We start from the raw sequence: 26,912 nt of genomic DNA, 5'->3' as shown, positions 1-26,912 counted from the left end.
ACTATGGAAGCTGATGAATACGGAGCAAGCAAATTAGACTGACAATATGGCCAACCAATAGTAAGCAATGGTCAGCCTCTAAGCTCCTGCAGGTGGCAACGCATGCCCTTTTTTAGGCAAACCTGAAAAGTAGTTCTTTGAAAGTAAGTGGTGAAAGGACGTAAGTCATCCAATCAAGCACAGTATAGAGGAAATGCTCCTGAGGTTGGACAAACAAAGAATAGTGAGGAAAGCCACTGGATATGAAGCAGGGAAATAGAAAAGAAAGACAAAAACGTACATGTAATCAAGAGCAAAGGGCTGATCCAAAGTCCATATTTTAATATGTTAATGACAACAAGTCTTTGACAACAGACAGTAAAGCTGTCTGTAGGTGAGACTGAGAAAGCAATAAGTGCAGAAAAGACAAAAACAATGAATGGTACTAAAATAAATTCGGTGAACATTACCATATTTAATGCACAAAATACAGCGTATACCATATTTGCTTCCTCTTCATGTTCTGTGGAAACCTTTATAAAATGTGCTGTTTTCCTAGTGATATATTGCACATGTTAACCTTCACCTTAATAAATACATTCCTTTATACACTTACAAAACCCATACTGTCAGTAGATGTTTCCATTGCCACAAAAGCAGCATTTCATAAAAAAAAAAAGTAAAATCACGATCATTCTCTTTACATTTTCCGTATGTCGTTTTCTGATTTAGGAAAAATATAAGCCATTCTGACAAACCAAAGGTGCAAAAAAACAAGGACTGGCCCTTTAACGTTCATGTGCCTTAGGGACTACATTTCCCATGGTGCCCGCGCTATGCGCATGCTCAGTGAGGCGCCCACTGAGAGGCAAGTTGTTTGTTACACTGAAACAGCAGCTGCTTTCTGCACTCTGGAGCCTGCTCTGCTTCTGAACTCAGCTCTCACCCCGCTGCCCACCCCTGTTCTCTATTTATGCCTTTCCTGACCTCTCTGCAGCTGTCCTCTCGCAGCCCCTTGTCTTGATCCGCCCCACGACCCTCCATAAAAAAATAATATCCCAAGCAGATGCTCTCCAAATGAGAAAAAAGAAAAAAATGGAGCTGCACATACTAGAACACAGGCTAAAAGTCGCGAGCATAGCCAAGGAAAACGTCCAGCTGTTTACCTATGGATTAATAAAACTTGCCTTCCTTTCATCGAAAACCCGGTAAGTGCATGTGGTGAATTAAACAAGGCGTGGGGGCTGGAGGAGGCGAGCCCATCAGTTGCACCGCTATCGGGTGCACCGGTTGATTCCATTGCAGGGGCGAGGAAAAACAACTTCTCGCTGCATGTCATTGCCTTCGCCTGTAAGGTTCGCGATTTAACCTGACATTTCAGTGCATTTAAACCGGCCGGCTGGGGAGTTTGCAAAGAATGCTTGCATAGGTTTCTGCAAAAAGGGGGAAAAACAAAGATGAAAAAAACAGTCTCTGGTCAAACAAAGGCACCGTGAGCTGAAGCAGTAGAGTGACAATTTGCAGTTATTTTTTTTAAAAAGAATGCGCTTTTCTTTTCTTTTTTGTCAAAGGATGTTTACTTCGCCCTTCGCACAGGAAGCCCCGGGCACTGTGGCAATGTTTTTTCTACTTTTGTGTTTGCGGATCTGTAATAATAATAATGTATGGGTGTCAGGCTGGAGCTGTTCCCAGTGGACGCTGTGGGGAGGGAGGCAGTGTGTTCTGTTTGTGTGGTTTGGCTTGCAGAAACAAACGTTTGGGAAGGGGGGAGGACAGCTCAAAAATGCGAAAGAAGTCGTCTTGGTAGAGCGTTGAGTTCCGGGGCTCCTTCACACAATTTTCTGTGTAATCCCCCTACCCCCTCCCCCCCCCCCTCAGTGCCATCCGCTTTGCTGCCTTTGAGTTTTTTTTTCCCTTCTAGCAATGTTTTGTGCACAATACGGTCCACCACACACCTCCGAAGATGTGTGTGTTTTTTGGCGTGGGTGTCTTTTATTTTTTATTTTTATGGAAAGGGGCTTCGTGGCCGTCGGCGGGGTGCTATAGAGACCCCCCGCTGAGAAGATACAAACCCCCAGCCGAGCGCAAACACTGGCTGGTTGAGTGTCTCTCGGGGAGGGGGTCGTTTACATACAATGGACAGATATGGAAGGACAGGGCAGCGTGTTTGAATAGTCCGCACTCTCTGCTTGTGCCTCGAAAAGTTCATTTATTTGGCGTTTTCCTCTGATTTGTTGACTTTCGATGGCTCAGCAGTACCAGTGTTTGCAGAGCAATTTATTCGCAGCCTCGTGTTTGCTTTGTATCTGAGCACCTGGAGGAAGGTGGGGCTGAGGCTGCCCCCTTGTGTTGTTAAGTGATGGTAAAAATGAGGGATTGTGAATATGCTTATTTTTTTTTTATTTTTATTTTTTAAACTGGCTTTTCTGTACTTTTCATAGGTTAGGATTGCGTCAGTACTACTAAAATGCCATACCTGTTCTTCGTTCGTACAGCTTTTACTTGTAACTTGCCCCATCATTGTATTTGCTCTGCTTCCGATTGTGCGTATAAGTGTTAACATAAAGCATGTGTACTTCCCACCAATCACCTAGGGGGAAAGGCCCTTATTTTATATTATTACTCTCGGTGCATCAGGTAGTCTGAGGATGACAGCTTCCTTCTGACAAATCTCTCACAGCAGGTGAGCTTCAGTTTCTTATTGGTTGTCAGGAATGAGACAGGATTCTGGGAATATATTGGTACATATAAGGCAGTGGTTCTCAACCTTTTGACTTATGTGGACCCCCACGTTATCATTACTGAAACCCGGGGACCCCCACTGAATGATTGTTGAAATGCACAGAAACCTCCAACCCCCCACTGAGTCATACTGGAAGCCAAGGACCCCGGCCTACATATTGTTGATGATTTGAACAGCAAAAGAATACGTGTAAAATACAGAGATAAGCATTCCGTCTAACACATACACAAGTGATAACACATGTGATTTTAATTTGCAAACAAATATAAATGAAAAATGGCTCATAGTAGAGGGCAGAAACATGTCGGCCAATTCTTAGAGAGGCGACCCAGTGAGTCCTTATTCTCCCCGAGGTGTCCCGCCCTGGTTTTTAGTTGCACCAGCAGATACCACTATTAAAAGTGTAGACTACACACAGGTAGCTGCCTAGGTGTTTTTATATTCCCGTAGGTTAGCTGGATCCCATTATCTCCAGATAAAATATATTTACGCACTCCCTCCCGTTCTTTTAATGGTGAGGTTGAGTCCGCCCAGGTGGTACTATCCTACCTGGGTGGGGCTAGGTGGTCAAATGATGAAGCATGACACTATATAGTGTGTGAGACACATAGTCCGTAAAAGGATATCCCCCCCTTCCCCCTCTCACTCCACACAGCACCCACACTGCGCATTTTCTACACCCAGCGAGGTCTAGGAGCCCACGGATAATCTCTCGTGAACATAGCTCCACACCATTGGTGAACCCCATACCTTTTTGTGGTAACTAGTTTTATGAAGAGGGAGCTAGTATGGGTTGTTTCCCACCAAATACATGTTTCTTATCTCCCTTAAACTCTCCGGTAGTGTGATAATAAAAAGCAGAACTGATTTAACATTTTCATTTTACACACTGTGGAGATGATCAGGGTATTTGCTGCCTCCTTTGTGTTGGATTTCAGTTTCTGGGTAGGGCTTTTGCATTCTTACGGATTGTTGTGTATAGATACCTACCCCGTAAAAGTCTTCACTTTGTTTCCTCAGCAGTAGTCAAGGAGTTTTTTGTTAGGTATTCCTGATCTTGTCCAACAGTTGCTTCTGAGTGGATCTCTGTTGAGATGTTAGTGCTGCAAAGCAATGTGGATCCTCTGCCCTTTTCAACCATAATCATTTCTCAGCTTCCTTCACCTATTGGCTTGAGACTTGTCAGTCACTCAGTTCTTGGCTTATCCCAGTGGCATATACATCTCTCACCTAATGATGTTGGCTGTTTGAGTGTATCAGTCCTACTCCACTAGAGTGCTTCTATGGAACTTCACGAGGGACTACTTTAAAACTATAGCCATCTCCTTCATCTTCCTCTGGTGTGCCTCATTGTAATATGCTAATACTGAATGTGTTAGCCCATTAAACTCAGACCTATTGGCTTTGCCAAAGGTTGTTGAGATATGTGTATCGGCACCACCCATTGTGCAATTGCTGCTTGGGAAGTAGCCCAGGTCCATTATTAGAGAACTCTTTCTGCTTTCAATTTACTCTATCATAATCTTGTATTTTTATCCCTAAGGGCACCGCCTCCTTATGGTCTAATTTCTGACAACCTGCTTAAATATTAATTTCTCCTTCTGCATAGTCCTTAAAGCAGGGGTACACTATATCTATGTATCCCCAGCATACCTTCTTATATGCTGATCTCATAATCTGTCTTTCCCAAGGCCTCCCTGCACTCTATCGTCCAGGCCCATAATTCCAGTTTGCTAAATGTCTCCTTTCCAGAGTACCATGACCAACAGACTCATCACCTGAATAACCTTCCTTCCAGTTTTTCACCCATAAACATCTAGCAATGCCCATTCTGAAAAGTTCTAATGCCGTACTGCTTGCCCACTGCTCACCTCTTCTGCCTGTTTCTCCTCACCCAATGGATTTTGTGATCAGTCTTCTTTTAACTTACTTCCATTCATGACTGCTTTATCTACTGTAAAGAAAGATATTGTTTCCAGTGCATAAGCGTCCATTATTCCGAATATTTTATCTGACACTACCCATTAATAATAATATTTCTTCAAATGCTTGACCCTCGTTTTCTTTTCTTGCTGCCACTCCCTGGAACTCAATTCCTTTCCCTCTTTGGGCGCTGAAGGACAAATGTAACTTCAGACGCCACCTCGAGACCTGGCTGCTTGAAGTGGCGTATTGGTTGTTTGTTTTTGACACAGGTGGTCAATGAGTCTAGTAGCGCCGGGACACTCCTTGAGCAGCAGTGCGCTCTATAAATGTGTTGACTGATTGAAATGCACCATTTTTGGAGTGTTTACTTCATCAGTCTGGTGAACATCAGGTTGGGGGGCCATTTGTTCAATGTACCCGATGTTTTCATGCAGGGGATTTTTATAGCTTTAGCACTCCTTGCAGAAGTGGAGTACAGAGTGTGCCTATTTGTTTTGTACTGGGTTGACATTTCAGATTCTGAGGGTGTAGCAGGAGAAGTCTTGCTGGCTGGTCTTCGATCTTCAGTTCTTCATCTCAAGCTTCAAGATCTTTTTGCAGACATTGTGGGTACCCCGGAAGATATCTTGAGCCGGGTGGCGAGGTACAATGGGACCTTGTTGTTGCCTGCGTGGTGGATAATACAGCAAGTCTTAAATGTGAAGCAGCTCATAAGAGGTGACAATGGAGTTCTCTGAGAGTTGATGTGATCTTGGCCAGGCGGGCCGAACACTGCACATCACTGACTTGCTAAGCACAGCCACTGTTAAACTCTTTTTATTTCCCCCAACATCTTCTTCCTCCTTTGAAGCCAATGCCACCAGAAAATCCCATTTAATCCATTTCTGCGAAGCTGTCTTTTACTGCCCGCCAGATCCTATATGTGAACTTCCGCACTGCCTTTGACGTTTAACTATCTTTTCATTAGTATATTGGCTCGCCACCTTGACAACTTTGTTACCATTATTGATCTCGCTACCACTGTTCTGTCCTCGCCACAGCTCAGATCTCTACACCTTCCTTTATGGCATCATTTACCACCATTTCACTTCCAAAAGCAGCAGCCTTGATGTGCAGTAGACCAACATTCACAATATTTTGTTTGCCATGGCTGCTCGCTATTTCTTCTCAAAACAAGCAGAGCTGTGCCTAGAACTGCACCCTTTGCAGTCCATTCCTCACAATCAATGCATGTTTCAAAGAACAAATTTCCAATCTTATCTGACACCCTACACCTGTTACTTGGTATATTGGCTCACAGGAGAAGAAGAGTGATGAGGGAAACCACCCTGTTTCTTACCTGATTTTATCCTTTGCAGTTATGCCATTATACCTCAATGTAAAAAACTTGCTTGCTAGATTTGAACTCTTCTCTCGTTCTTACGTGCTCACCATATCTGCTCCAGAAGCAGTACATTGTGGTCATCCTTTCTGTACCCCCTGATATAAATGTCACCCTACCACATCTTTTATTTCATTGTATCTCCTATTCAGACTACTTGCCTTTAAGCAAGCCTTGATCAACAGTAAAATATATTTATTATTTGTAATTATCGTTTGAATGCACTTTTGCTGTAACTACTGCCACTCTCTCCATTGCCTGGAAAATTCAGCTCTGCAGTAAACGTAAACTTCACATCTACTCCCTCTTTCATCCACTACAGCTTGTCTTCCATCTCTCTTGTCTAAAGGAACTGGTATTTGCTCTGGAGTCTCTATACCAGACCCTTGGTAGCTTCTAGAACCAGGAAATATCTACTTTCTACGTTATCCACCATTCAGAACTTGTCATTAAGTCCCCTGCTCCCCCACCCTCCGCGGCCTGTCACACCTTCTCACCAGTCCTTCACAGAAGCATTGAGTGGTGCCCTCTGATCCCTCATGCCATTTCATAGAAAAACTATATTGTGTAATACAGTTACAGAGAGACCACTTCAGCATGACTTTGGGCAAAGCACAATAGGGTAGTAAGGGTGAAAGGAGCCGCACATCTAGGCAGTAAAACAATAATGGTAGACAAGTATCAAGATAACCGAAGAGTCTGGTGCAAACTGGCCCAGTGCCTTACTACCCTGTAGGCACCAAAACGGGTATCAGAGTACCCAAAGACAAAATTGAACAAGATTGGCCACAGCACACAGGAAGTATAGTCCAAAAGTATGGCAGGGATAAGTATCCCTGGTAGTATGATGCTGAGGTACACAGTTGAAAGAAGTCTCAAGTCTTGTATGTAGATGGTGTCTTTATTTAGTAGATACTAGAAATCATAGTGCCATCAGCGAGATACAGCCAACACGTGTTTCGTCACACCAGTGACTTTATCAACTCGGTGCCACGCGTCCCTACGCCTTTTCAGGTTCCGACCACAGGCGTATCAGGGCCTGTCTACCTGCCTTTTCATACTTGTCCAATTTCTTACTCAGCCACACTATTGATAGATCTACTTCAAGAAGTTACCACTGACGTTTCAAAGCCTATTCAACTGTTCACGAGGCTCCCTCATCACTTACCTGCGTTACGTACCATCCTGGCCGGACGGCCCAGCCTTGATAAAGTCACTGGTGTGACGAAACACGTGTTGGCTGTATCTCGCTGATGGCACTATGATTTCTAGTATCTACTAAATAAAGACACCATCTACATACAAGACTTGAGACTTCTTTCAACTGTGTACCTCAGCATCATACTACCAGGGATACTTATCCCTGCCATACTTTTGGACTATACTTCCTGTGTGCTGTGGCCAATCTTGTTCAACTTCAGCATGACTGTTTAATAGAATTTTTCAAGATGAATGACATTTACATTTGATAGAAATCAATTCACAGCTTTAAAAACTTATATTTGCATGTTTATTTTTTAAGATGAAAATGCCATTAATTGTGGTATTGAATTGTCTCTGTTAGCTTTTCTCCATGCCGTGGGTTGTGTATGTATGTATGTGTGTGTGTGTATATATATATATATATATATATATATATATATATATATATGTGTGTGTATAGTCCTGCATTTTTATAGATGTATACATTCATTTAAACGTTTTTGAGGTTGGTGAATAAATCCATCAAACCTCCCTTACTTTGTAATAATTAATACTATTACAAATACACACAGGTAAAAAAAAAAAAACACCCCCTAGTTTTTTAATATGTATTTCGTTTTTGTTCCTTTTTTTTTTTTTTAGCAAAATATAATAATGTATAATTTTCTTGGTGTTTTTGGGTACCCCCCCCCCCCCCCCAAAAAAAACCCCTTTTTTTTTAACCTAGCTTTAACTTCTTACTATTCCTTTAACCTAATACACTAACCGCTAAGACTGTTATTTTTTCAAATGCTGTTGTTTTATTAATGTTTTTGTATAATTTTTGTTTTTAACGTATTTCCTCCATGTTTCTCCTATTGGGTTTTCCATGTATTGTTATTCTTAAATCTGGCTTCTCTGTTTTCTCCCATAAAAACACATATTATAGGTCCTTCTCTCTACAGCATGCACCGCAAAGAATTGCCAGGTTGTTTATCATGGGCTCCTATTGCTGGGCCTCTCTTTTTCTGTTATAAATTCAATGGCCCAATTCTTAGTTTAGTCCAGTGATACTCAAAGTACGGCCCGGGGGCTGCATGCGGCCTTCCTGTCCTCTACATGCGGCCCCCTGGTCAACAGCAGCGCTGGACTGGACTCAGCACAAACAGCAAAAAGATGTTTAAAAAACAGGCAAACATTTATTTAAAGTTCATTTAAGTTAAAGAAAGGAAGTAACTAGGGTGTCTTGCACAGCTTAAATTTAGAAAACATCCTTATTTTTAAAAACATCTTGCAGCAAAAGTGTAAAAATATGATAAAGTCTGTTCAAAATTTAAAAAGCGTACATTAACATGCAGAACCATTTCACCTTGATACACCAGATTATATCAGTGCATTGAGAAGCATTGTTTTAAAAGTGACAGTTTTCAAACCTGAGTTTAGAAACTTGAATTTCCACCCCAACACTCTGACACCAGCGCCAATGGTGATCTAAGAGGCAAGTCAGTTGTTATGTGTGCTCTTTGGGTGGCCTGGGTGTATATTATACACGAGCAACATTATGGTTTATTAAACCAAGCACAGGGAAAGGTTTTTACAGCACACATCCTGAAGTCATCTATTACGCGATCCTCATATGTAATAATGAAAAAGGAGGGAAAGTGAAATAAAACAGTTGCCTGGGAAGTGGAGAAGCCTGGATTAGTCCCAAGTTTTTGGTTTCAAATTGTGCAGTTCCGACACTAGATCTATATGCTTCGCTTTCCCTACACCCACCTTACTGACAATCCCCTCTGCCTCGACCACCACAATGCGGGCCTCCATCACATGACAGACAAAACTTTGTGGCCCCTGGGAAAATGTTTGCAAGTACCCATGGTTTAGTCAATAGTCTCCTAGTTTGCTACTTCCCTCCACGTGGCATTGGGTCCCACAACTGCAGTGGACTCAGTTTCTTAATAAGGGGAGCGATCATACCTTGTGCTTCTTTGCACATTCAGTGGCTGTCTCTATCCATCATCTGAAAGAATGAGCCAGTTTGTTTCTCGCCATAGGCGCTATGCAAGAAACCCGCTCAGCATTGCCGTGATGTGGGTGCTGCAAGTGAGTTCTTTGTGTCTTAGTTACCAGATTCTCAGCCAAATATACATGCAAATAGGCGGTACCCATAGGTTAATAATGAAGACGGCCTTTTGTAGACCGTATCAAGTCATCCCCTACAAAAACATCAAATGTCCAGCATACCTGTCTAAAATGTTTTTGCATTAAAAAAAAAATATTTTGATTGTGACTCTTCCCCAATTTTAATTGACAGAGCCTCTCTAAAACATACTTAAGCCTAGAAAATAAGTTAATTTAGTGTGTTATCAACTAAAAAAGCATTAGGCAACATTCAAAACATGGCTGTCAATGTTATTCTCCTGAAATGGCACTGTAGTCTGTGATAGTTGTTTGAAAAGATGCATCAACAGCCAATAATGTTTGTTATTGCAGGAAGCCTAAAGCCTCACCTTCCTGCAGGCTGCAGAGCCCTTTCTAAGTCCTAGACGGGTAAAGAGGAGCGCGCAGTTGGTGTGCTCATACTGGTGCTTGGTCACTGTAATTCCACTCTGTGCATATTCTGGGTATTTTACTCCACGCCCTGCAACCTTACTCTTCCCAATTTACCCCATGCTGTTCCCTGCCACACGATGTCTCAGCTCCTCACACTGCCTCAGGATCTGGTATGTGTGGTGCTCGGGTACGGATGTTGAGTCCCGTCTTGCAAAACTCTGTAAATCACCACTGGGTCTGGGGGCATCTTTCAACCATCTCCCAAGTCTCACTCCTGCACCATACTTAATTTGACATTGCCATCTGGTGGGATACGGTTCATGCTGGCTCTGCTTCTCTGTCCATCTCCGGCCTTCTGCCATTCTCAGACTCGAATGCAATATGCCAAAAGTGTGCCCCTCTGCTCAGTGCACCGCGATCCACCTGTCGCCGGATAGGCTCTGGGTTTGGATGCCCAAAGAGAGTCAAAATATCTAGAGGTCTGCTAGCAATTGTACATCAGAGAGCCCAGCTGGCCATGCCCGACTGATGCAGTTATTGCAACAAAATGACTTTCCATTACTCGGCATGACTGTGTTATGCAATTGGTGTCTGCTTGTGTTGGATTACCTGATGATTACATAGTTTAATTGCTGTGGCTCAGTTAGCACTTTCTCTTTCTGAGAGTAGTCAATAAAGTACAAGTGGTTTAGCAAATTAAGCATACTATTCATTTTAATTTATCTACTTATGTCTCAATCTTTCATGGCGCTAGCAAGTGATCAGCTGTTGCCGGAGATAGTAATACGGTTAAGTGGTAGGTTGGCGTGGTCACAACAGTTGACCACAACAGTTGTTTGCTTACAATGAATAGATAACACTCCATCGAAACCCAGGTTGTATTTACAACAGTTTAAAGTTGCATACCATTAAATATTATATTTTTATGAGTTTTATTAGTCCTGACCGTAATGTTGGTTACATCTACTACATATGGTTGAAAAAGCTCAATACATTTTGGAAGTTCTAACCGTGAGAAAGTCTTAAATACAAATGGAAGATTTAGATGAACATTAGGAAGGCTCTCCCGCTAAAATCCAGAACACTGCATATTGATATTGTACAGCATTCACAAAGACAATATGCATTATAACAGACCCACTGTCTAGTAATGATTACCAGAATTTCATTCTTATCAGAGTTAATCAGTTATCTCTTTGTTCCACTCTCTAGTTATTCAGTAGTATTTTTTCAACATTACATCCAGTTTCTGTTGTACTGTCTTAGGTGTTTATTTTTATTTGCTTCATGCAATAAATAATTCCTTCGCTCCTATCAACACATCGTTTCCACCCAGCAAATGTAAGGCTCGAAATAAATATTAAGCATCTTTTTAATTTGATGCAGTTAAACGCACACAAAAATCAGTTTGCTACTAGTAATATCAATCGACACTACCTCAGTTAGTACAATCATAGTGCATTGTGGTAGTTTTTCATGTAATATTTTGAAAGACTCGTTTCCACAATGTTCATCCATTTACTTGTTGAGAACTAAGCCACAAATGTACCTTAATAAGATGTAACAGTGCTTGCATAGTACTCTCCTACTGTTTATTTCCTTTTTTGAAAACCTTCTGTCAAACATTAATCATACTATCATTTCAAATGTCTACAGTGTAACACCCACTGTAGTTAAGGCACTACATTATTACTGTCTGTCTACATATACACGTTAGTTCTAACCATAAAAATGTTCTTCCAAGAAACAATAGCCTGTGTAATACCTAGCATCAATAGTAGCATGCTGTGTGTCCTCCTATTTGGAGGTATTTAAGACATAATAATATGTACTTCCTTTTCATTCCTTACGTTCCTCTCTAGAAATTAATTTGCGTGTAGTCAACAAATTATTTTATACAACAGCTGGGGTCTCTGTCTTTTAGTATCGTTTGTTCAGTAATATTCTTCTAATGCCCTATATATTTTTTCTGTTGAAGAGATATGTTTATATATGGGTAGGGATTTTTAAGTCTAAAGGCACGCTTATGTGAAATTAAGACTGCAGCTAAACACAGACATTCAAATTAAATTAATCCTCTGTGTTACTTCTTACCTTTCAGAGTTCCAAATCTTATAAGTATCTGCTCATGTTGGGTTTTTCTTTGCTCATTATTTGTTTATGCCCATGGTATGGCCATTATTATGAAGATAAAATGAATAAGGGCAGTGTTAGCCATAGAAATGACCCTTTAGATTTGCATTCAGTGGGTACGCGTTCCCCTACATTCTACTTGCCAAGTTAGCTGGCGTGAAATGTGAACAGAGGAAAACACAACGCCCCTCTTGTTCTATCCATGTAGTGTGCATTTCTTTCTGTAGGAGGGGCCTGAATACACTAACTCTCCATACGTGGTCTGACCCGGAAGGAGAACAGCACCATGTTGGTAATTTTGCAATCTCATTACACAGGATTTCTCTCAATATTAAACAGTCCAACACTTAGTAAAAACCCCCATTTTTATTTTCTACTTTATCCCAGTAACCACAGAATAAAAAAAATCCAGAGAAGCTATGCTTGCAATACCAAATACACAAATTTCTTAAAAGGATAGAAATTCAAAAGGACTTTTTGAACAATGTAAGAAAGTCAAATATTAATTTGACAAGCTGTGGGGAGCAAACCCTTGTCTCCATGTTCCCTTGGGTCTTGTATATTACTAGTTCACCACTGAGAATCTTTAAAGTGTGCCTTCACATTCATTTCTTACAAGGTTCTAGATGTGCATTATTGAACTGCCTTCATCTACGTACCCTCTTATAACTTCACACCCTCATATGGTACCTTAACAAAATTGTATGTTACAGCAGATTTGTCTGACATAATTTAGAAATGGATCCTTTCTACATCTTTTATACAATTGAGAAGTGGACTATTGTTTCAATTATGTTAATTTATAATAATTCAAACACAGAGCTTTACACATTCTGCATAACCTCAAGTTATCACTTGTTAAGGCAACACATGGTATTATCTCACTTTTATCTAAATACAGGACCAAATTACATGGTTGTAATGCCCCCCACCCACAATAAAAAGGTAAGTTAGATAAGCCTTACTCCTTATTCAAGGTAATCAGCAAACTATCAAAAATGGCCCTACTTTTAATCTTGACCTTGTAATGTCCACAGGTGTTAAACATGATTCATTTAGAATATAGAAAAGTAAAAAAGTACGACCTGCAATTTTACATTCAGTTCTTGCTGTTTGATCATTAACATGAGGGAGGATCCTAATAAGTTTAGGATTAAGTAGATTTCGATGCAGTGCATTTGTTTTAAGAGCACTTGCTCTCTCTCGCTGCATATTATCAAATGGACCAGTCTTAATATGCTATAAACTAGTCACTAACTATTTAAAGCTGTGGATTAAAAAAATGGATAGACTACTTACAGACTGTGAGTAAAGGACTCCATGTGTATTGGGAATTGTAGACTTTCATTTGAGGTGAAAGAGGGAGCATTTGTTGATACACACACAGCAGATGGCAACAGGTCTAATTCCCAAATAATGCGTTTACAAGGGAAGATGTAAGTTCTTTTTTTTCCCCGATATATAACAAAGTAGAAAGAGAATGACAATTTGTGTGGGATTTCATTAGTGTGGAAAGAAGACTTAGAAATGGATAAAGGATAGAGTTGTATGTGCGTAGAAAGAGGATCCACATTACCAAAGCACTGTTTGGAATTTTATCAGTATGGAGAGAGGACCCCCACTGTGAAAAATCTGTTTAGCTATTCATCAGCATTCAAAGATGATTTAGTGTGTAGGACTGCAGAAGGCCATAACTGCAATTAGAGGATACAGATCACGTTGGACAAACTCTGTCTCAACTCCAAGGAAGCAGGACCAGCCTACCATACCGTAAGCAAAGAATCACGTTTAAAACACCTAACAACATTTCCAGGCCTCTCTTTGGTAACTGGCAACTTTTCCTCAGAAGACGGAGGTCAATACTCTTGGGGGAGAGGGAGGGGGGAGAGAGTCTTAAAATCAGAACGATTTACTTTAAATCAGTGGTTCCCAACCTTTTGACTTCTGTGGACCGCACTTTATCATTACTGGAACCCAGGGACCCCCCATTGAATCATTATTGGAATCCAGGGACCTCCCATTTAGTCATTGCTAAAAGCTGGGGACATAATCTGTTAATATTATTTAATTGTCAGAGCAGTCGCGGACCCACTGAGGAGGTTTCACGACCCCCAGGGGTCCCCGGACCACAGGTTGGGAACCACTGCACTAAATCATTAATAGAAGAGATGGAAACATGGAGAATTACCTCTAGGTCCCAAGGTGCATATTGATAAAACAGGAATGGTTTGAAAAATAATGACAGTAAAAATAACTTTTGAAAAGAGTTAGTGTGAAGAACTCTGTTTGAACATGATTTTTAAGAACGAAAAGTGTGAAAAAACCAAGTTCGAACATGTGGTAAATAACTAAAAAGAGGAACATGAAAAGTAGCAAGCATGAAAATATCATAATTAAATAAGAAACCTAAAAAGGAAAACTAACAAAAATTAGTAATAATCTGAAACAACAGAAAGCTATAACCTAATACTAATGCCACTGGCAGCATCCATGAATTGTGGGGCGCTGGAGGAACTAGACCAATGTTTCGTGAGCAGTATGTGCCTTGGGGCAGAGAAGGCGGGTGAAGCCCATTGGAGAAGTGGGGCCAGGAGGCAATAGGATGTTCCCCATTAAGCAAAAGATAAAATTACCATGGGTCGGTGGTTAAAAACTACTGAGATAGCCAGCATCACACCCTTGCGTTTTAGAATGTTCATGTTTATATAAATAATTCTAATTATTTAAAAATCGTAAAATGCAAATTTTAAATCCTTAAAAATGAATTTTGTTGGTAATAAAATTTAAACAACACCTAAATCCCATTAAAAAACCTGAATTGGCCAGTCGGGCATGGCCAACTACAAAGAAAAAAACTAAAGTCACTCTTTCTACAATTTTTGATGTGTTGTCTGAGAAGCAAGACCTCTTCCCTGTTACAGTGAGGGACTGAGTTTTTTTTTTCCCCGCTGCCAGCAGCATGCACCACTATGAATCCTAGATTGTATGGCAACGTCTGCTGACCTCCTAAAAGAAGCTGCTTGATCCATCGCCAAACTGCTGTATCAAGCAAGATGTTGTCAAACTAATAAATGGCACAACGTTGACATGTTATGTGTGATACAAAATTCATATATAAAATAAATAAAATTAGGCTTTTCATCAAAATACAACTATAAGTGGCACCTCAACACCTATATATTTTGAAGAGTGCCCGTTCTGTCTCATGTGAATTATGTTGCTATGCATCATGGGCTCTTACCTCTCTTGTCATTTGTTATAATGTGGATATTTTCACACAAATCAGGTGATGCCGAATGTTACGCCCTCTGAGTGGGTGATTGATCAGTCTCACTCCTTGTCTCCCAAACCTCCAGAGTGTTCCCATCCTCTGTTTTTTGTGACTTTGGTTTCCCTATATTTTAATATCCCCCCCTCTGGTGATCTGCCTGGGTTTGCGGGTCAAAGGGCATACATACCTAGACTCCAGTCTCGCCTCTGCAAGAGAACTCCAGTCACCTCAGAGCAGGTACTTCTGCTCACTCTGGACTCAGCCCAGACAGCATCATTATTTCACTCTTCTTTCTGTTCAGAGATTACACTGTCTGAGCTTCCTTCTGGAATAAGTAAAAGTGGCTGCATGTTTTGAGTGTGGGGACAACCCAATGGCCTGCGGAAACAGAACACCTGTTGCAAACACACACCACGCTTCACCCTCACCTTAAGTAATTAAAGCTGTAGGCATTTACCCTTTTGATGGAGAACCATATTACACAAGTACACAGCATGATAGTATTGGAGACTCAAGTTATATATTATATAACACTAAAACATTGGTATTCCTGCAGCATGTATACCTTTATAGATGGCTGCAATTTTCACTTTGCCACTTCTGGTATCCTTCCAAAATGAATACATAGATCTTTTGTAAACTAACACAACAAAATTGTGTTTATTGTTTACCTTGACGAGCCCTTAGGTTATCATGACTGAACGTTTCAGGTAGCAGTGTTCTACACGTTGCTAAGTTGAAGATGAATGATGCTCTTACATATTGGCTGCAGGACAACACACGCAATCTTATATCACTACTTCACACCGCCTCACTGCAACATACAACATGCCCTGACGAAATCTAAATTGTCTATGCCAAATAAACAAGCACTTCTCCTGATACCCCTTTTTCTCATTCTCACCAAGGAAAACGAATCAAATATTTCAAAACATATCCCCTTTCTGTTTAGTCATATCTTTGGCCTTTCGTGACATCTCTAGGCCAGCCATCATTGTGTTACACCCTGGTGTACATCAATGCTTGTTAGGTCTGCCCTAGCTCTCCTTCCTGCTTTCTCAAATACAGCTAAGTTATATGTATTACCTACTGGCAGTCGCCACTTGGTAGTTATAGTTAGGACCTAGTTTCTATAGAGAAAGCGTGTTTTGACTTACCTATATCATTGGCACCGGTTAACAAATCTTCACAACATTTCCCCCAAAAAGTTGGTGCACACATCAGCTGCTGTCTGGAAAGTTTCAGGGTAATTCCTCAAGCTGTGGCCGAGAAAAAGGGGGGTTCCCAAAACGATTTTTCCCTACTCATTTTTCCATAGGGATTTTGAACAGCTAGTGGCCCGAACCACTCAACAGAATTACACCAAACTTAGCAGAACGCTATGTCCTGGTCCAGAAATCGACCTTTTTGTGATTTGGTGTGAATCTGTTCAGTGGTTTTCTCGTCATAAAGAGGAAAAAAAGTGTATATATCGAGATGCGGATCCAGCGTGACTCCTATGCTGTGAGTCACGACTATGCATACCAGAAACAGCAATGTGATAGGCTGGTCGCAACCTGTGCAGAAAGTTGCAGCCTCCATTTTATCAACTGGTCAACATTTCCAGGAGATGGAATTAGAGGCTGAAAACAATAGAAGGGGTCAGGTTAAGGTACTCTGATTCCATAAGGCTGATAAATGGGTGTTTCAGGAACCCCTTATTAGTTTAAAAAGTTCAAAAACCCTTTTTTGGTCATGATTGTGGAGTCATGATTCCGTTGCGGCGCTCAGCACAGGGCCCTCGTGTTACACCGCAACAGAGTTGTGAACCCTGCCAAAAAAACAGAGATTCACACACTTACACACTAATGAACACTGTCAGACCCCTTAAGACACTTTTACACCCACTCAGAGACCCACTCACTCATAGACTCACTCACAGACTCACTACACACTCTTACACCTACTGACAGACAGTGACATTCATACACCCACTCAAATACCCACTCATTCATATACCCACTCAAAGACCTACTCAGACACCCACTCACAGACCCACACAGAAACTCATGCACCCAGAGAGACACACTGACCCTCCTACTCCCACTCAAAGACCCATTCAGACACCCACTCACAGACCCAATAAGAAACTTATACACCCACTCAGAGACACACTCAGTCGCTCATACACCCACTCACAGTTGTTGCAGGGCCTGTCTGCGGCCATCCCCTGCTGTACAGGGCTTAAGGCCATGCGCAGCACGGGGTTGGGTGGTTATAGGGGTTGTGCGTGGCCCTGTGGCCACCCCTGCACTGTGCATGGCCTGCCCTAAGGTAATTATAACATGCGCCCTCACCATGTGCTGCCAATTACTCCACAAATTATGGCACTCAGGACATCTTTGATAACATCATGGATAATATCAATGTAATATTTGCAGTAAAATGTTTGATGAAAAAACTATGTATGGCGGGGGCACGAGTTATAGTTACCTTAGGGCCCAAGTTATAGTTACTTGAGATAACTCTAACTGGTGATTTTCTATGGTTTGGTACGTTTAAAATGTGCGCCTAACTGTAATGTTTCTGTATCCTTTATATATATATATATATATATATATATATATATATATATATATATATATATAAAAACACTCCCTTATGCGTAAATAAGGCCACCGGCACTCCGTGAAGGTATAAATAGGATTTAATTCAATCCACACAGGAACGCATTTCGGCGTTTCCGCCTTTCTCCTTTCCGCCTTTTTCAACCTGTGGGGCCACCATTTTGGCCCCCTTTAAATAACATGTTAGACAAGTCACATGCACCGCATTTAAAGCTACACTGTCAATAAAATATAATACATCTGTTTATGCTCGTACTTCATAAATTCCAGGTCTACTAACTATTTTGTCATCTACTACAACCACCCACTTTCAAAATTCGGAAAACTAACAATAAACAGTGACTATATACAATAATATTAAGAAATGTGAACAATGAAAAATTAATAAATGTTATGTAATGTAGCCAAAGTGCATACAGTTATAAGGAACACAAGAACTCGTCTTGAGTCTCAAGATTAACTTGAAGATTAATTTAAACATCTCAATGATTCCAAAACAGGGAGCACTATACCTAAATATATCTACAGCATCTCATAGGAGGAAAAATTCATAAATACATGTGGTCTGCTATGTATACATTGTATGGAAAGGGGGGGGGGCCTGGGCTGGCAGAGTAGGTAAGGGGGCCAAAATGGCGGCCCCACAGGTTGAGAAGGGCGGAAACGCCGAAACGCGTTCCTGTGTGGATTGAATTAAATCCTATTTATACCTTCACGGAGTGCTGGTGGCCTTATTTACGCATAAGGGAGTGTTTGTATTACAGACGTGGTGTGTATATATATATATGCTCCTTGGGTCAGACTTCTTCATCCGTTTATCTGTTGGATTGTCATTCACAGTCTTTTTTCATAACGCAGAAAATGGGCAATAGATAAGCCCACTCCAGTCAGTAGCTCCCTTACTATGAGAGATGGCATTTTACCTGCGCACATGTGCCTAAAAAGTAGTCCCGTTCGAAGCCAGGGTTCGTGGGTCCATGTTTTAAAATTATGTTTGGCTTTCACCTACTTTACATAGTTTATTTTCTTAGTTTACGACGTGCAGCAGCTTACTACACACTACTACCAGGCCACTTGGTGTTGCTTGCGGTGTTACGTCCTTATAGACACTCATCTTAGAAGGTTTTTCCAAACACTTATACTTCAATATTTTTAGCATGCTTTATAATTGTTTTACCATTCCAGGTTGGCCCAGGGTTTGCTTTCAACATGTTGACGATCATGAAGTGGTAAAGTAATGATAAAATATGCAAAAAAGCAACAACAAAAAAAAAGATGTTTGCTTGTGCATGTGCGCCGGCGGCCATCTTTTTTTAGTATTTTTTTTGCCAAACTTCTTCAACGCTGTCAACACTTAATATGCACCAATTTTACCCTTTCGGTGCAACTGCTGTTAGTCCATGGCTATAGTAGAACTGCCTCAGGCTGCAACCGGCGTTAGCAGCCCTTTTTTGGCACCATGGAACTTCCTTATTACTCACAATGCTGCTGTTGCAGCTCCTTCGATCATACTGATTGCACAAGTGCACATTTCTGCCCCTACATAATCTCCACTAGTTGTCCCATCATCTGCCTCGGTGCATGGCTCATGCAAACGAGGGAACACCTTTCCCCGTGCACCCGTGGCATTTGACATAGGTGAGTGCATGGACAAACACGCTCTTGGGAAGCACACATAGGAAGTGATGCGTAATTAGTGCAAACCCCACCCACCAAGGGCACTTCTTAAGGGGGATTTGGGTCACAGGTCCATCCGGATATCCCCCCACTCCCTTGCAGGTGGTTACTGCCACACACTGCACTTACCTGTCTGAGAGGGGTGAGGATCCCTGTGCCCTCTTAAGTCAAACAGCCTGGTTTCAGTGGGAGACAGAGCACTGTTTCAAACTCTCACTTGCCTTTCACTGCTGCACTGTCCCCGGGGAAGGCTTGCGCTCACACCTGCAGTGTTGAGGGTTCATTTTTTGTAATGTCGCATAGTCCTGGTCTGTGTAGGGCATAGCTGATGAGAGTGTGCCCAGTGCAAGCCAGGTCTGTCCACCATATCAGTGCAGTACGGCCCCTGTTTTTTTAGCTATGTTGCACACATCTGTGCTTCTTCACTGAAACCTGCAGCACAGTGAATTCCTGGGTGTCTAACACTGCTTTCCTTGTCTCAACCTCTCAAGTGAGGTCCTGGCAGCATGAGGTCACAGTAGATGGTGGGTCATACAGCCTTATGGAAATGGACCAATCTGCTTATCTCTTCGCCTCATCATATTTAGATATTCTTCCATATAATATCCTTACTTGGTATGAGGCTACATATGGCCTCCTATAGGATCAGACATTACAAGACTTTGCACCTCTATGTTGAAACCAGATGCATTTGTCTGCACTGCTCATTTATCAATGGAATCCCTGCAGCAAGATCCCTCCAGAGTCATCTCCCTTCGAAGGCTCTTATAGGGCTCTTAAGAGAAAATGACCCCTCTGAGGCTGTCCCTCGCTACAAAGGTAGAGACACCTGGAGAGGTTTTGCAGTCCAAATTGTGGTCACCCCAGATCCACAAGCTTGTTGCCTTTGATTCATCTTGTACATGCGTATGCACCAAATCACCATTCTACACATTCAGTCGCACCACTTTACACACACCATCACATCAATACACCCAACCTAGGCACACGCAACCACAGCCATCCAGCACACCAAATATCACCAACTCACACTGCCACACCAACTCGAATCATTACACATGCATTACACCAACATACCATAGATACACCAATTAACCACCACAAACACATCTGATACCCACACTCTTCAGGTGAAGATTCCACTGCTGCTAATATTGCCTTACCAGTTTTGTGCCTGCAAGGAAACTTGCAGTGCAGTTGACTGTAATGTAACTATTAAGTGAGGAGTGCACAGCACTGCTTCTGCACATGCTTTACTTGTTCTCCGTGTATGTGGATGTGTGCAGTTGTATGATGCCTTTGCCATTATTGTTCTATGCCTTGCACTATTGAGAACTGCTGCTCCATGTTCTGTAGTTGTAAGTGAAGGAACCTTGCACTGGTGCAGCTGCCACCTGTCCTGTGCCTGCTCCTTGTGTTGGGCAAAGCTGACCCTGCTGCTGACGTCGCTTTACCTGTGTTGTCTCTTACTGAATTGTTTCACTTTACCATACATGCCAACCAATGAAAACTGGAAATGGGAGATTTTGAAAAATAATCATGCATGTATTTTCCTCATTGACTTAGATGAAGCATACGATATTTTAAGAGCGAGACAGCTAAAACAAAGACTTTTTTGGCTTAAAAAATTGTGAGCCTCCCTACTGAATTGGGGCTGTTGGCATGTATGCTGGACATCATGCAGAACCATTTGCTTTGTCACTGCTTGGGCTGTGTTTATGCCTCCACTTCATCCTCTACAGCAATCTCTTACCACCCTTTGGTCATGTCACAGTGTAAGCTTCAGGATGCCTGAACACTCAGATCCATCTCTTGCCTCATAGTCTTTTTGTTTGTTTCACTTTTTAGGGCCAAGCGCGCAAGCGCTCTGGACCATCTTGTAATCTCTCTGTGGGCTTCTAACCATGCCCATGTCACGCCCCTCACCTTCATTAGTTTGTGGGCTTGCCTTTTTAAAATCGATTGATTCCATTTTGAAAGACATGCATACGTCATGCCTTTTCCGGTGTTTAGCCCTCCTCAAGCACACCAGGCAACTACTGAAAACATACAAGGCTCCGTGTTTTCAACTGGTTTCTGGACTGCTTTATCTTTTCATTTCCTGCGCACCGTGATCTCGCTGGGCAGAAGTCGAGCGCTTCGCATGACATCGACCTTGTTACATGGATAATTGCACTTTTGCCGGAAACATGGATAATTGCACTTTTGCTGATAAGTTTAATTGTGAACGAACTTCTGTTTCCTTTTCTGTGACTTCTTCACACTCATGGCGACCGTTGGCTTGCATAGGTGGAACTGTTTTGCTTTTTTATTATTAGTTTATGTGGCAAGAAAAGTCTGGTTAGAAGTTTACAACGCTAATAGCTCTAACGCGAGCAAACACAAAACCCGTTGCATTGCAAATGCTTGTCTTTGTTCGGGTTTATAATAGAAGGAACACAAATACCGGGATATACCAAACAGTACAACACAGTGGCCGCCCACTGAAACCATTACACCCATGGACACGCTAAATACATTACTGGGACTCCGCATCATAACAGTGCCATTACCCAGAGCATCCAACAACAGGAAGGTAAGCCAGGGACAAAAGGAGATTGCCCCCTGGTCTTGACAACCTCACCCCATCTAGTTATTGAGTCTGTCCTGGGAATGTTTGGCTCTGAACTGCACCTTAAAAGCCATTGACCTCCACAGCTTTTGTCAAGAATTAAAAAGGGCAATCCAGTGAGCGGTGTCACAACACGTCTCAAACTCCAAGCACGCTTCATAAAGCTAAGGAACATTCTAGAACTCATATTGTTGTATAGTTATAGATAAGTAAATAGAGCTGCCTTTTTCCCAACTCTGGTTGGCTCCTTTCAATATTTTTAAAGTTGTTTTTTTGTTCGAGAGCTGGGCATGTGGTCTCTCTAATGGGATTAGGTGATGGGGATGAAAGCACGCTGTACGGATGCAGGGCATGGATGTCAGTTAGAGGTAGTAATTTCCGTTTGGTACCCTTGCTTTGCTTTTGCTACTCCTTACCTCGGGAGTTAGGAATGCAGCGGCAGAAATAGAAAGTATGCATTACCCTTCGAGTCGTGACTATGTTGGTGTTCAGGGCGGAGCAAGGGGAAGTCAAGTGATGTAATTTAGGTCAAAGGGTGCATGATGTCACTTCGAGTTTAATGACTTTATACCGAGCTGAGGTCCACGAGGCAGGGTGCAGAGCTGGCACCGGTGTATGTGGCGTCAGACTGTTAAGGTCGGCCCTCGTGCGCTCGGCCATTAGTGCTCTCATAAAATAAGCCCTGCCGGGGGTCGTTTCTGCAATTCCCAACGCGGTCCATGATGTACGAATCCTGGCGCTATTATTTCTCGATGCTTCTTTCCCAGTTCCTCGATGACAGCCAGGTGGGCCATAAATACATAGAGAAGACATCTAGGGTGCAGCTGGACATAATGTGGAGGGAGTGAAACTGCAGGCGCAGGCCAATAACCCGTTTTATTAACACCACTGGAAGCTGCAGCCCCGCTCGTCAGCCCCGCAACAATGACCCCTTTGTTAGTGGCCAACGTGGATGTTTTTTGCAGCTTTGTTTTGATAATCGTGGTAGTTAGAACAGGGGTGGAGAGGCCTCCTGCAAAGCTGGTTCAATCCAACAATCCAATGTACAGGAATACTTAAAATATGTTTTCGTTCTCAGGTTGAAGCTCGGCTGTCTGCGTCCATTGCAGATTTGTGCAGTTTTGTATAGTTACAGAGAAACTGATGGACATTTTAACAGACTAATATGACCCCTTTTTGTTATTTTATCCAAAAAAATAGCTCTTAAATTCATATTGCATTGGCTATCGTCACCGTGCATGCCCAGCTGAGTGTTCCGTTCAATATTCCTTCGGCGCACACACCTTTCCGATGAGTCGCTTTCAGCCTTCACCAATGGCTTCTTCTTCGTGCAGCCTTGAGATAGTATCGTGCCCCTTGACCTCTTGTACTCTACCACGAGGCCTTGAAATTTGCAGACCGTGCCATTGCTGAATAACTGAATACAGCAGTGTAGGTGGTGATTAGCTCTGGATGTTATCCTGGAGACTGCTCATGCCGTGCATTTCCCTCTCACCCAGGTTGAGGGCGCCTGCCGGTGTGGGGCCGTATTACACATAGTGCCCCGGGGGTACATCAGGCATGTGCGCCTGCTTTTAGTGCCCCTGGGGCACTATGGTATTAGAGAAGGGGGCCGCAGACGCTTATGCGGCCCCTTCTGTAACACAGATAGTGCTGGCACACATGTATCGCCAGTGCTGTCTTCATAGAGCATTTGCATGAGGGTGTGTCCCCATGCAAATTAGGGAATCACTTTGCCTCTGCACCTGGGCCACTTTATGGATGCTGATGCAGAGTCAAATATGCCCTTAGAAGGCGCACTGAGAGCTTGCCACATAAAGGTGGTGCACTGTCAGCGTGCTGTTTAGAGCAGCCCTCTGGAGTGGGTAAAGGGTTTGTCAGGGACCCCCCCTACTCCCTCAAAAGACATCCCACTGCAGGCTGGCGCAGTCACTCACTGCACCTACCCGCAGGAAGATCTCCAGCCCCTCCTTAAAGTGAAGGCGGGTTGCCGCTTGCACAGAGAAACACGGAGCGGCTTTGAAGCAACCACTCCTTCCTTTACTCCATACACTGCCCCGAGGGCAGTCCCTTCTTTGTAATAGGGTGCACAGTCTCGGTGGGCATCTGGCGCACCTGCTTAAAGGTGCACCATGCAAACACGAACTATGAGCTTTCTATGTAATACTGTAATTCTGAAGAGGGCTCCCCCTGCTGTACATTTCCTTCTAACGCAGATTGAGAGTGTCTACCAATCTCAGCGCCATGCTGGGGAATGCCCATTCTGCAATGCATTTCCTTCTAACGCAGATTGAGAGTGTCTACCAATCTCAACGTCATGCTGGAGAATGCCCATTCTGCAATGCATTTCCATCTAACGCAGGTTCAGAGTATTGGCCAATCTGGACATTATCCTTGAAGACCTCCTAACCTGCATGCGTTCCCATCTGAGGCAAGTCGAGAGCACCTTCTGATCTGAACAATATCCTTGAGCCTGCTCATCCTGCCCTACATTTCCCTCTAACGCAGGTTGCAGTGTCAAGATGAAACTTGATGGGGACCCCCCTGCACAGTACACGAAGTGGCCCCCCGCCACACTTAGTCAGGAGCTCTAAGGCCAGGGGCCCGCCACCCATGTACAGTACAAACCAGTGCGCTGTGCGCGACTGTGTGATGCTGAGGGGGCCTCCTGGAGCTTGCACAACCACTGCAGGGGGCTGCAGGAGCTATTGTTATGCCACTGGCAGGTTGAGAGCGCTTGCCAAGCAGGAGCCATGGAGCAGTAAATCTCTGAGAACTTGAGGGCGGTGGTCTGCAGGATGCCGGATAGAAAGCACACCTACCTTTTGAAGGAAGCCTTTGAACATTTGCAAGATTTACCTTAAGATTGGCAAGCCTGCGCACCCTGCATAGACATTCTAAGTACATCCATGAAGCGATAATAGTCTCTGACATCACTTGCCAGTAAGGCACGCCCACTCTCTTTAGCTCACAGTCCAAAAATAAGGTGACTACAGGCAGCCAACGTTGCTTGTGCTGAGCTTCTGCATCATCCTAGACCTTGGAACACCAACAATTTGTCAAGTTCTCGTCTGTTAATAGATTGTGCTTGATCTACTCATGCCCTCTAGAGAATAATCATTTTCAAAACAGCTGCAGTTCTTCCTTTTACTCATCCCATTCCACCATGACTTTCCTGGTGAAACATCTTGGTTCAAAGAACAGGGTGAACCATAGTCTTTCATTGTAAACCAAGGATCACCAACCCGTGTCCATGAAAAGAAACCTAGGGTTCTATGTTTACTTATTCAACAATACAGCACAGTGGAGTGACAGTGGGCTTCTTTCAAAGCCACAGCAGTTCAATAGAAAAGAAAAAGTCAATAAATACTGTCTAAAAGAAAAAGGTCACATCATTAAAAATGACAAATACGGTGGAACAAATTGAAAAGACTCGAGGAAAGCATTTTACAGAGCAGCGCACATGATTTAATATCAGAAATGTATTTATTCCTTTATTAAGAGTTTATTTTCGATCTGACAAGCCTGGGTTGGGATCGATTTATTTGAGTGCAGCCCATGGGTGGGTCTGACCATGGTCCAAGGTGAACTCGATTACATTTTGGAACAATGAATGAGGGCACCGGATGAACCTTGCATCATAAGACTCGGGCTGGTTCATCTGGTTGTTGCATATTAAGTGCCATGTGAAGAATAGGCAGGATTTCTTAGACTTCTCTTCCTTGGGGGTAACCTATGCCAGGGCAGTCACGGCCTCCGTTGCGGGGTGTCCCCGACTACACTGATCATATTCCATAATTTTGGGTTCAGACGTGGACCTTTCATTAAACAACCTGTTTTTTGTTTTGCTCAATAGAAATGCTTGCAGCTGCACAACGTCTGGTTTTGAACTTGTGTTTTTTTGTCTGTGAAGGGGTTAGAGAGTCACTCTTGGTAGGACTCTGCTTCAGCTGTAATATTTTCCGGTGTGGTTTTGCATTTCTGTCTGGAGGACTGTGGGGGCAGCTGTCTGGTTTACGTCTATGTCAGCTGCACCATATTCCAGCCCTCAAATATTTATATTTTTACAAACCATTGTATTTGCGAAATGTAGTCCTAATGATTTGGTTTTGGTGAAACGGGACTCCAACTCCTAGAATGCATTGGCTTGTTAAATAAAAACGCAGGGCTGCACCACTATGTCCCTGGTGGCATGCAGTCATCTGGTAACCCAGGGCAGAGCGAGAAAAGCTGGTTCACCCAGTATTATGCAGTTAGGTCAAGAAGGGAGACTGGCATAAGAACTCCAGGTCCCCTGGTGCCCTTGTCAACAACTTAACAGCTTGGCCACATATAAGTACTGGCAAACTCTCCGTAAAGCCTAAGTAGCGATTTGGAACTAGGGGTGGTATGAAGCCAGTCCTTGCTTTTCAACCAGCTACACTAAGGATATTGCTAATTGCAAGCAAATACCTCTAAGGGGAAAGGTGAGACGACTAATATCAGCCAGCTTGGTGCAGTTCAATAAAGTCACGCCCAAGAGACCGCTTTTGCTTACTTCAGAGTGCTGAAAGTTTGATTAAAATCTCTACTTCAAGCAAAAAAGAAAGAGATGGGGGTAAGCATCAGACTAGGTGAAGCGGGATCCTTGTCCAATTTTTTTTGTTGGTTGGTTGGTTGGTTCTTCATAAACTTCCATTGTAAACAGTTTTGAAAGGTTTGGCTTTTAAGTGTTTCTTGAACCCCCTTTAGCTTGAGGTTGTCAGGTGGGCCTTCAGGTTTCTGTGTGGGGTCTTCCACAAGCTAGAGCCCAGGCCTCACAAGGATCTGCCATTGTGCTTCAACCGTTTAAAGGTTGGATTCGTCTCCTG

The 26,912-nt window shown here is 42.7% G+C and overlaps 1 protein-coding gene across 1 annotated transcript in view; it reads left to right on the top strand.

The window, feature by feature from the left end:
• The first annotated feature begins 844 nt into the window (after window positions 1–844).
• CASTOR2 (cytosolic arginine sensor for mTORC1 subunit 2) overlaps window positions 845–26,912 on the top strand; it is a 333,451-nt gene continuing 307,383 nt past the window's right edge. The window contains exon 1 of the mRNA XM_069226913.1: window positions 845–1,187. Within this exon, the coding sequence (XP_069083014.1) occupies window positions 1,057–1,187 (131 nt within the window). The 5' untranslated portion in view covers window positions 845–1,056. The remainder of the gene's footprint in view (window positions 1,188–26,912) is intronic.

This window comes from Pleurodeles waltl, chromosome 3_2, assembly GCF_031143425.1.
Source record: "Pleurodeles waltl isolate 20211129_DDA chromosome 3_2, aPleWal1.hap1.20221129, whole genome shotgun sequence".
Lineage (NCBI taxonomy): Eukaryota > Metazoa > Chordata > Amphibia > Caudata > Salamandridae > Pleurodeles > Pleurodeles waltl.
This window is presented reverse-complemented; position numbering and strand designations above follow the sequence as displayed.